The sequence below is a fragment of the Gopherus evgoodei genome, chromosome 7 (assembly GCF_007399415.2).
Source record: "Gopherus evgoodei ecotype Sinaloan lineage chromosome 7, rGopEvg1_v1.p, whole genome shotgun sequence".
Lineage (NCBI taxonomy): Eukaryota > Metazoa > Chordata > Testudines > Testudinidae > Gopherus > Gopherus evgoodei.
The window spans coordinates 59,254,674-59,269,092 of NC_044328.1; the positions used below are offsets into that span (position 1 = coordinate 59,254,674).

At 40.7% G+C, this 14,419-nt stretch overlaps 1 protein-coding gene across 3 annotated transcripts; it reads right to left on the reverse strand.

Annotated features, from left to right (window-relative positions):
• Nucleotides 1-2,114: 2,114 nt before the first annotated feature.
• Nucleotides 2,115-9,323, reverse strand: LOC115655439 (pulmonary surfactant-associated protein D-like). Of its 3 annotated transcripts, none has more exons than XM_030570885.1 (5): nt 8,994-9,319; nt 6,830-7,032; nt 5,521-5,628; nt 4,624-4,707; nt 2,115-2,676 (listed from the first exon to the last, which is right to left on the reverse strand). In XM_030570885.1, the coding sequence occupies exons 2-5, from the start codon at nt 7,014-7,016 to the stop codon at nt 2,300-2,302; spliced, it is 756 nt and encodes a 251-aa protein (XP_030426745.1). In that variant the 5' UTR covers nt 7,017-7,032; nt 8,994-9,319; the 3' UTR covers nt 2,115-2,299. The 3 variants fall into 3 exon arrangements, with proteins under 3 accessions (XP_030426745.1, XP_030426746.1, XP_030426748.1); XM_030570888.1 differs by having other exon boundaries at nt 2,584-2,750; nt 8,994-9,323; XM_030570886.1 differs by lacking the exon at nt 5,521-5,628 and having other exon boundaries at nt 8,994-9,320.
• Between the last annotated feature and the right edge of the window lie 5,096 nt (nt 9,324-14,419).

Genomic DNA, 14,419 nt, shown 5'->3' on the forward strand with positions numbered 1-14,419 from the left:
TGACCCACTGTATCCAAACCGGAAAGCGAAGGCTTTAGTTTGCTCAAATTTTAATAATTACCTATCAGCACCTACCTTTACTTGCCCAATACACAATGAAGCGATGTGACACACTGCCAGCTTATCTGACAGATGATGTAACTGAATGCAGTGTACAAGAAACCTTAAGAAATCCAGTGGATTTCTCCCTAGTGGCATAAGAAACCAATGTTAGACTTGCTAACAGAGGCAGTGAAAAGGTATTGACAATACTTATTGACAAAAGGTATTCCCGTGTTATCACTGTCCTTGTACAACTCTAGGGACTGAATACTGAACCCGATATCTCACTATTTACTGGTACTGGATGTGGTTTTTAGGAAAATATTTGCTGTTGACACCTTCAGCTCATGCAGACTTTGGCCACACTGCAGTTTAATTTATAAACATCCACCCCCTTTCCTCCGCCCTCACCCAATGCTGCACATTTCTATCCTTATCACTTTTCCCCCTCTCATTATAGTAACTGGAGCTGCTTTTGTGTAAGGAAATCAAAGAGTACACAACATCCTTGTCCTAACACTGTACTATTTGACAACATCCAGCTATGTTTGGCATTCTCTGCAGCAGCGTCTTAACTAGCCCTGGGAAATATTTGCCTTGCTAAAAACATCTTTGCTTATTTTTGTTTACTGATGAACAGTAGGGTACGTAAGATCAACTGCTGGTAAAAGGTAGTAAGCAATCAAGGCCATTTTAAATTAATTTATTCACTGCTGTGTGCTTTCTAAATGCCAGGCACTAGCTGGCAGTGTGGAAGAAGGTTGGATGTTTCATTGGTGGTTAGAGAGAAGAGCAGCTTGTTTGGTGAGGTTGATTGGAGCGCTGGTTGTGGGGAACAGTTGATGGCCATTGAAATGGGAAGGGTTGACATTGCCGTGGGCATCTTTGTGTAATGAATCAAAGCTACAAGGATAAGACATTATGCTGAGATGCAGGAGTGACTGGCAGTAGCAGTGGCTATGCCACCTCCGCCAACTTCACACAACCCACAGTATCCATGTACCTCCTTACTCTAGATTTCTCTCCCTGGCAGGGAGCTAGTTCCAATAGTAGGGTCATCTCCTTTCCCATGGTTTAGTTTCTGGGTCCTGCAGTTCTCTCAGGCCAGGGGAGAAGGGAGGAGACCCTTAGCTGGGCACTCAGGTTGTCTGTTGATGGCCAACCACTTGGTGTTTTGGCTCTTGGGGAGAGAAGGCAGAGCCTGGGGAAAGGTTCCGGAGATAGACACTAAAGAGCTGAGTGAATGATTGATTTTTCAGTTGAGGGTCAAACCAAAACTGATTTTTTTTTCCACCAAAAAATTAAGAAAAAAAGGGAAAAATTAGTTTTGGGTCAAACAAAACCCTTAATTTGATCCAAAACAATTTCCTCCCCTTAGCTAAATTTCTAAATGAAGCACTGTTCTGAAAGAAGAAGTCTAAGTGTTTCATTTATAATGATAGGAATAAAAAGCTGTAATGTTTTCACAGAAATTTGCCTTTTTTTGGCTGAAACTATTTGACAAAAGTGACCTGAATTTATGAATAGTTTCAGTGTTCCCGCCCCTCCCCAAAATGATTTTTGTTGTGAATTTACTGTTTGCTGAAAAAAATCGCCCAGTTCTAATCTAAACACACAAACACAGGCCTAGTTTGCATTAGAAGAGTTTAACTGAATAGACTGCAATAAAATTGATCTAGTTAAACCAGTGCAACCCTTGGGATGCGACTCAAATGCTTCCAGAGTTCTCCATTTCAACAGCGACTTATTAAAAGGTTGTAACAAGCAGATCCTAGATATTGAAATGCCTGTAAATAGAGATGGAAGGGAATCCTGAAATTTCAATTCTGCCACTTGACTTTTCATCCCAAGTCCCTGCCTGTTAAGCTAATAATGCATTGCCAGGTGGCTCTATATGAAACAAAGTGACAACTTGTAGCCTTTTAAGTTAGAAACATGCCATGTGTCTAGTTCCCATGGATTTCCCAGGATTGATCCTCATAAGGAATGACGACAATCTGAAAATGAGTGGGCATCAACCATCTCACAGCATTTGTAATATATCCCCAGTTTTAACCAGCTCAGTACGCTAATCAGTGTTGCACGGTTATTTTATTGGACCATAATTTTTCACATACAGTAGACGGCTGTATACTTTATACTACTGACACAGCACAATGTCCAAAATGTAGGGCTACTGTAAATTGATATAATTAACAATATGTAAAGCTGTATGTACCTTTGTACTAAGTGACAAATAACCAAAAGGGCAGGTAGATTAATATTCACAAATTATTAATCGTTTCTCTCCACAGGATTTGTCATTCCACTTGCCACTTGAATACACTTCTACACAGTCCTCTATTCCTTCAGCATTATTTGGTTCATTAGATGCCCAGTTGGAGTATCCTAATGCTTCACCATTTAGATGCTTAAATGTGCCTTCTGTCTGTATGTCATTTATTCCAAGAAATGGCATTTTTTTATGCCTAGCTGCTATTTGTTGAATGGCGCTGTTCTCTGCAGAATTCCTTGGAGAAGCAAGCAGGCCTCCAGCTTGGGAACACGCAGCTTTTGAAGTCTCAAAGTTGCCTTCGGAGCCCTCAGTTTTGAATATTTTTTCACCAACAGTCATGCCATTTGGGAAAAGCAGAACTAGGAAGACACATTAGCAGAATACATCCACGTTACTTTCATCTCACTGTAATGAGGAAGCTGCTTCTGGGAGCCTACATAGGAAAAAAGGGTTCTTTTGTGACTAACCCTAATGTCAGAACTCTGTGTACAGATGCACAGCTACTTTTGCTGATGTGTTCTGATGCCAGGGCAGCTGAGTCCTATTAGCTTCAAACCAGGAGTTTAGAAAGGGTTTAATCTTTTATTGAGAGACCAGATGCAGAGACTAAGGGGCCCAGAGGCGAAAACCCTTGAAACAAGCACAAAGGCGTAATCTTACAGTTGATGTTGTATTATTGTTATTTAAAGAGTGGATAGTGACTTTTGGCACAGCTCTGAAGGAGGGTGTGTATGTATGGTGAACTATCCACACACAGTCCTGAGATGCACTGGGGCTCAGAGTCACCCCTCCTCCCCTGTTTCCTCTTTATTCCTGGTGTGTAGTAATCTACCACCAATAAATCACTATTCATGCTGCACTGGCACAGTTAGTCTGGTCAGCAAGAAGGGTGGAATGGAGCCAAGGTTCTGTCTCTTTCCCTTCTCTCTCTCTACCCACCTGCTCCAGGGAAAAAGTAAGCAGGTGAGTGGCCCCCCTTGAGCAGATGTATAGTGAGTTACAATCCTATCCCAAATGAATAATAGAGGGTGAACCCCAGAGATGGGGTAAGTTTGGAGATTCTTCTTTTGTGTCAACACACTGTGTGAGGAGCAGGGTGGGGACATCATGTGCACATGCACACACACGGACAGCTAGATAACATAAGTAAACACTGGAGCAGTACTACTGTAAGCTGTAGTGTTTTTGGAATAGAAATGTAGCACTTATTCATAAGGTTACACCCATCGGGAGGGGTAGGGCACAGGGAGAAGCCTGTGGCCATAATACTGTCAGCTCAGTTTGCATTAGTGCATATCCTTATATATTATTAAGAGCCTGCTCCTGCTGAAGCCAATGGTAGCTTTGCCACTGACTTTGATGAGAGTAGAAGCAGGCCCCACCTGCTGTAAAGATCACAGAGCAGGTATCTCCCACTCTATTTTTTGGCCACATGATAGCTAAACTGACCTATTGGACGCAGCATGGATTCTATACAAAAAACACTTTTGTAGTCTAAGAATCACCTTAGATTGGAACTTAGCACATGATTCATTAGTTATCCCCCATGTACAGAAATTTAACAAAAGGCTTGAAGGGATTAGATTTTTCTTGGTAAATGTCAATAAATGTAAATTTCACCATACAAACACAAGTTGACAAAAAATAATTCCTTTGACAATAATAGAAATTTATGGATAGTCAAAGTAAGAAAAATGCTGCTTGTGAACTTAGAGTTCGATTTAATGATATTTACTTTGTATATTATAATGTGTGGTGTTGATAGTTTGTGTTTTAATGCTTAAAATGCTTTACATTTTTGAATGTCAGCATCTATTGCCAATAAATAATTATGGTCTGACCCCATAATTTCCTACAACTGTGAAAATTTAAATAGATAAAAACAGAAAATATGCTTAAACTCCATAATTAATTTACAACTCTGAACATTTAAATAAATAAAAATTAAAATGCTTAAAAATAAACATTGATATCTGTCAAAACTATATTAAAAATGAACTCTGCCAAGCCTACTTAAGAATAATCTCATTTGTTAACCGCAGTAGGACTCCACTTATGTTTAAGAACACATGGCAGAGTGACTGCAGGAGTGGTGCATACTTCCCTATGCATCCAAATGGAATTCCTTTACAAAAGCATCAGACAAGTAGATGGAAGGCTCAGAGTATCAATGAGTAAAGACTGGCCTCAACCAGAACCCTTTTGAACGTCAAGGGAGTTCACATCTGAAGCTGGATCTAAGCATCACTTCTCCGGTAGGGCCCATTTGTAAGTGATTGGAAAATATGCCAATTCACCCTACTTACCTTTCTGAGCTTTGCTGAAAGTAGCTTGCAAGTTCTTCAGTTGTGCTTGCAACTCCCTCAGTTGAGTTTTAAGATGATCAAGTTCTGAGTGATAACGTAATTGTGTTACTCATACTGTCTCATTACAACAAAGACAATTTTTGAAATTATGAACTTAAAAAAAAAGGCAAGATCCCAGTGAAATCGTCTCTCAGACCTGTAATAAATCACTGGTAAAACATTACCAAGGTGTTGCTTTGTATTTCTGTGTTTCTTTATAAGAGCAGGTACTATGAAGTCACAACTCTACTCTGAGTGAAAGGGAAACTACCTTCAGGTTGCAATTCTCAATAATACCCACAGCAACACTGGCTTTTAACTTTTAATCATAAAAACTTACAATTAGAAAAAAATCGTCGCTTTATCAGTTTTAATAATACATGAGTCTAGTGATGGGCGAACCCTCGAGCTCCATCTATCTATATTACTCTAGCGTCCATCCTACCCCATAAGAGACTTCCCTTGGAAGTTCAAGTTTATCAAACTCCATTCCCCCAAGTGACACTCCAAGGCCTAGCTCATTTCTAAGCCTTGCAAATCTTCTGGACTGCCCCATTCCCACATCTCTAAGGGCTTCTTTTCCTTTGGAAATTGACTGGAATAGCTATAGCAGAATAATTATTGTTGTCATGACACAAAATAATTATTCCACTTATAGCTGTGCTGGTCAATTTCATCATGAGGAGAAACCTCAAGGTGTTTCTGCTCCTTCATACAAAAATGACAAAGCTCACCTAATGCACTTTGTAAAGTTCTTGCACAAACCAGTCATAATTCAAAAAAGGCCACCATCTATTCTAGTTAGACCACTTCTTCACGTATGCTGCTATTATCTCAACAAAAGACTGGTCTGCTTACCTTGGCCTCCACTAGGACCTGTTGGTCCTCTTTCACCTACTGAACCTTTCTCGCCTTTTGGCCCGGAAGGTCCAGCTTTTCCTGGGAGACCCTGTGTCCCTCTCAACCCTGTCAACCAAGGAGTTGAATGAAAAAGAAAGACCAAAATACAGCAAGTGAGTAATTTAATTTTTCAGCCTTGTCATAGTTTGCAATTGCTGCCATAGCAGCAGATGGGCACAAACTATAATACCCAAAGCATACCTTATATTACAGGAAGTTCAGATCCTGATGATGATCCAAAGTTCATGACTTGATCTAGTTACCCTAACGGACTCAAATTAGAAAGCCAGATCTGAACACTTGCAAATGGTTTAGAAGTTTGTATCTGGACTGAACATGTTTTTTAATAAAAATATTAATACCCGTCTTTTACTAAAATTCCAGAAATGCTTCTAAGGGTGTCCAGGTGTGGGTCAAATGTTCAGTAGGTGTAAAGCAGCAAAGTTCTGCTGATTTTTGAATTTCTCAAGAAGATCATTGAGTTCAATGGCATTATCCTTATTTATACTAGCGGAGGATCTGACACAAAACATTTCTGTACAGTCCATTGATGTGCAATATATGCATACACACATGATTAATCTGGCAAATCTATACCCATGTACATTATTTTACTTGTGTAAGTAATCCCATTGACTTCAGACTCCTGCCTTTTGACCTCAGTGGGATGATTCCCATGACAAAAGATCACTCCCTTGAGTAAGTGTTTGCAGGATCAAGCTTTGCATTTCTGGAGCCTGAAAATTCCACATGGCTATCAGGAAAGAAGTGCCTTATTGACAGGACTTTGGAGTTATTCCGTGGAATTCACCTCACAGAGCAAATGGAATTATAATGTTATTATAACTTTCTATATGTGCAACACAGCAGTTGTGCTTGCATAGGTAGATTGGAAACACAGGGAAAGGTTTATAGGGGAAAGTAACAATTGCTGCCCATGTGCTGAAAATCATGTAACCTTTGAACCCAATGGTTAAGGGTATAAGAGATTGGCTTATGCACTAATGTCCTCTTTAATGCTTAAAGCATCGCTATGTTTTACTGTGTGATCTCACAAATGTAACTATTTTACGGGATTTCAGTGTGACCTGAGTTTATTGAAAAAAAGTCTGCAATGGGGACAATCTGTGCATAGTAGTGATGATAAACAGGGTCATTTGATTGTAACGTAATTAGTTTAATGCTAGTTTCTTTATCAGGAAGGAAAACTTTTGTCCCCAGGACTCTTCTGGCTAAGCATAGGCCTGAGAAATTTGTATTGTTATACCTAGCTCTCCCTTTTCTCCTTTTGGACCTTCCTTCCCGTCTCTGCCTGGTAAACCATTGCTCCCAGGGATTCCACAGGGAATGAATGTGCACGTATTTGCTTTCTCTTCACATGTGCATTGACTGGAGTTGTATTCTCTAACCAATGACATTCCCAGGAGGAGGATGTGAAAAGCATGAAAATGCATAGCTCAAGGCCTTGACCTGGGAAGAATAATGGGAAAATTAAACACAATGTGAAGAGCACGGCATATTTAACCCCTCCCTCCCCCTTCGCTGAGAACACAGAGGGAGTATGGAGCCTAGAGACCATAAGAATTAGGGACCTGGAGCTGTCCTCTGCTCCCGCCTGTCTTCGTGTATCAAAGTACAGTAAATTGCACAGCATCATAACACCATCTCAGTTGAGTGCTTCATTTCTGATGGAAACCTACTGTGTAAAATAATATTATGGGAGGCTAATGTTCCATATAATTTAAGGACTGTTAACCAATGAGTCCATGAGGCCTGGACTAGGACACTGAGAGTGCTGTTTTAGAGGATCAGGCATGCAAGGGAACAAGAACGACAAGGGGAGCCAGGTGGGCAGTGGCTGGCTGGACAGAATTCACTTAGCAGCCGGTCTGTTGGACTAAAGGGGAACTGTGTTTCCATGCTGACTAGGCACAGATAAAGGTGTGGCATGCCCATGGCCTGGGTAGAGGAGCTGCACAGCTGAACCAAGCTCAGATAAGGCCCAGAAAAGAAGCTGCTCTCCCTCTACCCTGGTTTTTGCCCTTGTTCACAGTGCCCTGGCACTAGCCTTGATGAGGAGGAGGAAGAGAAGTAGTGCAGCTGAATACATAGTTCTGCAAAAGAGCAAGAAAAGGAGAATCGGCATTTTTCCATCATCCAGTGTAGGCTGGCTGGAAAGCCAAATAACAGCCCGTTACATAGTTTGTAGATGGGATGTTTGAGATGAGTAAAACAAGGAATGGGTTTTGATTTTGCCAACCCCCTTTCAGTTGAGATTTAGATTTGCAAAACAAAAACAAGGGTTCCATTTTACTCATTTACCTTCCTCATCAGGATAGGCATGAGGATTCACGTTAAAGCCTGAGTAAACCCTGCCCACTGAAAAACCAGCATGAGGGAGTTGATGGAGTGAAAGTCTCTCTCAGGTTCTGTACGGTGAGTTCCTCTCAAATTATTATTATTCTTATTTTTGGGGGGGGTTAAACAGCCTGTGGGTCCAGCCCCAAAGCCAGGTGGAAGCTTGGAAGTTGTGTAGGAAGCCAGTATCATCCATTGTAGTCCATAAAAAGTTCCATAGTTTTGGCTCATATCTATATTTCATGTATAGTGACAACTGTAAAAGAAAGAAGCACCTCTACTGAAGAAGTGTAAGAAGAGTATCAGGCCCTGTATTTCTATTTAGACATCTGGGGTAGGAGATAGTTGTTCTACAACAGTGTGTCAAATTCACTGTAATAATAAGGGGAAAACACAAACTACCAGAATTTTCCCACACTGACACTTGAATTATTTTATTTGATCTGCTGGTGAAGCTGAAGGGGGAAAGGCCTCTCCAATATACATTTTTGTATTTTGTAAAGAAACAGATTCTAATTGCAAGCAGTAGTGCCAAGGAGCTATCATAGAAAAGATTTAAAGGATGATGGAAAACCTATGGGTATTTCAAACTTTTGCATATGTAAGCTGCACTTATGTTTTCTTTTAAGGGGGGGAACAATAGCATTTTATGTTGAATGCACTGAAGCTAACTATTTCATCTCTCTGCACTGAAACTAAAAGCAGCATTAGAAGAAATAGTGCTTAATGTTTGACTTGTTTTTCTATTAAAAAATTTATCTCAGAGAAGTTGGCTAATCTTATTATTACTGACCAATCATGAAATGTTTCACAAGACTTTGCAAGCACCTTGTATGCCCAGCAGTGATGAAACGATATTATCAGCTTTCATGGAAGAATGTAGCACCATTATCACACAGGTCCCTAAAGCACTTTATAAAACCTACAGACTAGCTATGTGACACCCACCACTGAAATGAAAGCACCTGTGGGGTAACACTACACAACAATTTACATAAGATATCACATTCTTCTTTTACTTGTGTTTGAACACAGACACAGAAAATTTGCTAAGCTTGCAGGAATCCACTTACCTTGCTAAATAAAAAGTCCAGCTGGTGTCTCAGGTTCCTTCCTACTTTAGCAGGCTACTCTCAGACCTTTCTAGCTAAAGCAACTCCTCTGGTCTCAGAGTCTTTGTTTTTTTCACTCTCTGCAGTCTCTGTACAGCTTCCTAAGCATTCCTCTTACTTTGCAGCTTCCTGCTGCTGTTTCTACCCAGTTCTACTAATTAACCCCAGGCTCCATCTCAAGTGTGGCAAGCAGGGCTAACTGGACAGAGGCTCCAGTTCTCTGGCCTTTAAAGGGGCAGGCCACCCTGTCACACTGATGAGCTACCCTTCCCTTACAAAAAATCTCAGGACATGATTCTCAGGCAGCTGGCACTCATGACTACCATTGTGAAAGATAGTCGCCAGTAATGGGCGTGTGGCTGTCTATTCCAATTGCAAAAGTTTTGACCTTTGAACAACTGAGTACTGTTTACTTTCTACAGCCTTTTGAGCTTGGATTATGTTTGATGTATTGGGTAAAAATAAATCAAACAAAAAGTAAGGCTTGGCTAGGACTGTCCTAAATTAGAAAGGAATGTGTCAATTTTGACTTGGGTAATGTATAGATCTGAATTTGGTATGTACTGGTAGAAGTAGCTTTGGTAGGAAGAGTGTCCCAGGCAGGTTGCAATTCAATGTGGCAATCTCTAGTCATCTCTTCTTCCAAGAGCCAATGCACCACCTGGCTGCAGCAGGAAATTAAATGCAAAATTTAATTTCCAGATACAAACAAATCTACCAATAAGAACTCATGTTAATGGTCGTCTATCAGTCAGATAAGAATAAAATGGAATAGTTTAAGATATGAGGTACTTTCAAGAAAACTTCTCTTTTAAATAAAGATTCTACGAACATTAAAAATATCCAGGGGGTGTGAAAATCCACCTTAACCCACCAATATATCTAGGCTTCAATCAAAAACAGGAAAAGAAAAACAGTAGGGAGAAGTGAGGACAGGAGAGAAAACGCCTTAATAATATCATAAAATATAGGAAGGAAATATAGGGAGGAAAAAAGCCTTGCTAAAAAAAATCCTTACTGCAAATATCAAATAGGAATCACTGCTGATGTTAATGCTGAAACAGATTTTATACATATACAACTGAAAAATTAAATATTAAAGACTAAATTCTGACATCCTTACACTAAGTATTACATTACTGTGCAAACAGTCCAGTTCTCTTCAGTAGGCTACTTGTAGTGTAAGGTGTCATCAGCCTGAAGAAGAGTTTCAGAAACTGGCCCTAATTTTCAAAGTACACATTTTGCAGCATCCCTCTTTCTTCTCTTCTTCTTTCCTCTTTCAAACCCCCTACAACTAGTGTACTGTAAAAAGAATAGTAAAAATAAATCTTAAGCCCATTAAAGTAGATGTGGATGGAAAATAGTTTTCATGCCCTGTGAGCATTTTCAAGATTTCAGCACTCATTCTTTCTTGAAAGGAGACCAAAAAAAGAAATAGAAATTTACAAACCAACAATCCAAAAAAAAATGTGCAGATCAGGTCAATTGAAATGTTTCATTTTGAGAATTTCAACTATTTTGTTTTGATTTAGAACTTTAAGAAATGTTTTAACATTGTTTAGTATACATCTACTAAAATTTCAAAAAGAAAGTGGTTTCAAATTTTAAAAAAAGATTAAAAAAATGGGACATTTTGACAATTTCAAAACTTTTTTCCAATACGTTTTTAAGTTGGGAGACCTGTCAAAATCAAACTTGCTTTGCAAACACAGGTTTGGTTTTGACAAACTAATATTTTCTGGTAATTAAAAAAATGCATTTCATGGGAAAATTCCCAATCAGTTTTAATTAAATTTGTGCAGCATTTCTCCACCAGCACCATCCAGGTAGGTGAAATAATTTCCCCCAATTAATGTTATATATATTCTGATGACAGATATGGAGATGGAACATTTTTGCCTAGTAGCTCAGGATAGAGTTTTTTACTATATGTAACTTTTCATGTCTTTTAACTACAATTTTTAAAAAATGATTATTCCTTTTAGTATAAGCATAATTATCATGGATGCAGCGTCACAGTCAAGAATTTCTATTTCAGATAGAGAAGAGGGAATCATTGGGAACATTGGCCCTATTTCTAAGTTGAGGACTTATGGAGATACTGACATCTGACTTTAGCCAGGAAAGAAAGTCAACCTTTAAAGTGTGGAAACTAGTTTGGGCTGAGAAATTATAGGCTATTTACCTGTTAATTGAGTCAGCTTCAGCAGAGGCATCACAAAATTCTGGATGCACCTTTTGGCATTGCAGCATACATTTGTGAGACACATGGGCCTATTCAAATATGCAAAACTGGATGTACAGCTGGGTTTTGCGACAACAAAAGGCTTTCCCTACACAAGCGGTGACCCCAGTTTGAGAAACACTGATCTACAGCCTTGCTGCATACAGTACAGAACAGCACATTACCATCTATGTGAAATTTGTTCTTGCCAAACTCAGTGACATGGATTTTAGAGGTGATTTTTAAAGTATTCAGCATGTTTATAACTTTAATTACTCATGACAACCACAAGAGGGGGAGGATGTGCACATTGAATAAGTGACGGGGGTACTTTCAGTAAAAGTTTAGTTAAGAGATGTTCTTATTTTTTCACAAAATGTAAAAACTAAAGAGTCTCTGCAAAAACAAATTCCATGGTCTTCTGCAGCAAATGGCTTTCTAGGATCCGACTATTGCTGCTTTCTCAAGGGCAGCACCCCTGTATGTCTGACACGGTGAAGCGTCACTGACAGTGGAGGCACAAGGCACCAAGAAAAAAAATCCAGAACCCGACCTGCATGATGAGATGGGAGAAGTTGCTACAAATATTAGAGATACCAAGCCCCAGAGAAAGGAAAGGGAGGAGGTTAAAGTCACACCTCGAAGAGTGGTTATGATGGAGGCAGTCAAACACAGCCAGTTCACTTCTTACTCAGCCTGTTAGCAATGAGTTTAGTGCCACCTAGAGGGGCCAAGCTAAAATGCAAGATGAGAAGCACTTGGCTTTCTGACTGGAGCAAAAGAAGCTGCTTACAGCCAGTTCTTTATGGTAGCAAGAATCCTCAGTAACCCTATGAATAGACAAAGTGGTGTCATGCTGAGAAGGCTTGAGGGAGACTCATAGTGAACGGATGATCCACCAGAACTATAAGCAAGGAGCAGCAGTGCCCTGTTACAGCGCTCAGAAGTGCTGAATGCCACCGGAATATCAAGGGAGGTGATAGCACCTGAAGGATCACCATGCCGGGGAATAGGAAATTAGGAGGTAGTAAATGTTGTGCCTGTGAGCACTACACCTACAGATTTTAGTACCAAAGCTACAGTCCTTCCTAGCACAGAAAGATTTGAAGCCATGACTGACAACTGGGGCCAGCTTGTGGGATAACTTGTGGAGAAGCGTTGCTCACCTGCCTGGATGGCAGCCACTGTAAGAGATTGAGGATATTTTCAGAGAAGTTGCTCATGCTTTTGGATTATGAGAATTTTGAAAGTTGGATTGACCAGGCCACTGAGGTGGTCCCAGAGTAGCAATGCAGAAAAGAGGGGGAAAGAGGATAGCAAAAGGCCCTAGGGTCTGCAGAACCAGCAACTCTGGTGCCAAGTACATTACCTAATTGCCCTGGAGAGAACATATGGAACCACAGAGTAGTGAGGACCTGTACTGCTGGTTCAGAGGTCTTTAAATGACATCAAGAAGAAAAAAGGCCTGAGTTTCTGATGAGATTTCAGCAGTTACTCATGAGAGTAACTCTGAAGAAGGGTATCCAGCTGGAGAGGGTGAACCAAGCCCAAATTACCCAGGTGTCCAGGGGGATGCGCTTTGCTGACATCATACAACTTATATGTAAAGAGGTTGGAGGACCCACCCGCCTTCCTGGCGCTATTTAAGGAAGTCAGAGAAGAAGAGAATAGGCAGGCAGTGAAGAAGGACCCTGTATTGCAGACTAAAGCAGTAGCTCCCAAAAGTCCAGGAGAAGGAGTTAGCCCTTGGGAAAATGGAGGTAGCCATCCCACATAGCCACATGATTTGCAAGTATTGGAGTAGGCTATGCCCCCAGAAAGGCAGAGAAGACCACTTCCTACTAGGAGCAACAATCCTCTGATCTGTTTGAAATGTGGGGAAATTGGGCAACTCAGGAACGCAGGAGACTTCATTTGAAAGCTCCTACAAGGTTGAGTGAATCAAGGAAACATCAGAGGGGACCAATGAAGGAATGTACTTCAGAACTACTGAAGAACTACTCCTGCAAGGTTAATCTATCTGAGGCAATGCCTACCCCACAAAAGCAGCTGTCTAAAGATCTGGTAGGACCTGCCTCAGAAATTACAGTGAAGGTGGAAAGATACATCTTGGACAGTGGACTCTAAGTAATCATCATATTCCGCTCCCTATCCGACAAGTTACTGATGTGGCACAGGTACATGCTTAGCCTAAAAGCTCAGGAGAAAGTATATGCTCTGTACAACTTTTCATCTCTTTCTTTTAATTAGATATTTTTAGATTTTTAAAAAAGATTCTACTAAGTATAATTGTGACAAATGCAGCTTCATCTGTCAAAGCAGCAAAGAGTCCTGTGGCACCTTATAGACTAACAGACGTTTTGGAGCATAAACTTTCGTGAGTGAATACCCACTTCATCGGATGCATGTACATGTATGTATTCATCCACAAAAGTTCATGCTCCAAAACATTTGTTAGTCTATAAGGTGCCACAGGACTCTTTGTTGCTTTTACAGATCCAGACTAACACGGCTACCCCTCTGATACTTCATCTGTCAAGAATTTCTATTTTATATAGAGGGAACTATTGGGAAACAGATATTATCTCTAAGTCTAGGACTCAGGGCTTGGCTACACTGGAGAGTTGCAGCGCTGGTGGTGGGTTTACAACGCTGCAACTTAGTAACCGTCCACACCTGCAAGGCACATCTAGCGCTGCAACTCCCTGGCTGCAGCGCTGGCTGTACACCTGGTCTGTTTGGGATGTAGCAATTCCAGCGCTGGTGAGGCAGCACTGCTTATCAAGTGTGGCCACCAAAAGCACTGTTATTGGCCTCCAGGGTATTAGGAGGTATCTCAGAATGCCTGCTCACAACAAACCGGAAGAGTGGCTGAACTCCGAGCTCACCCCGAGCTGCTTATCTAAAAGACAAACACAGCTGCTGTTTGCTCAATTGGAGGCAGGCAAGGGAATTGATTTGGAAGGGTCACAGCTGTTTGCTTGAACAGCACACAGCAGAGGGGGAGGTGGGTGTCCGTGTTGAGCAGCTGCTTATGTGATCTGAAGGCCATTTAGGATTGCATAATTTGCATTTAGTGAATAAGAGAGGGGTGGGGGAAGGGCTCAAAACTTTTAAATTGATTGCAGGTTGGTGCTGTGTATCTTCCAGTCCTTAGAAC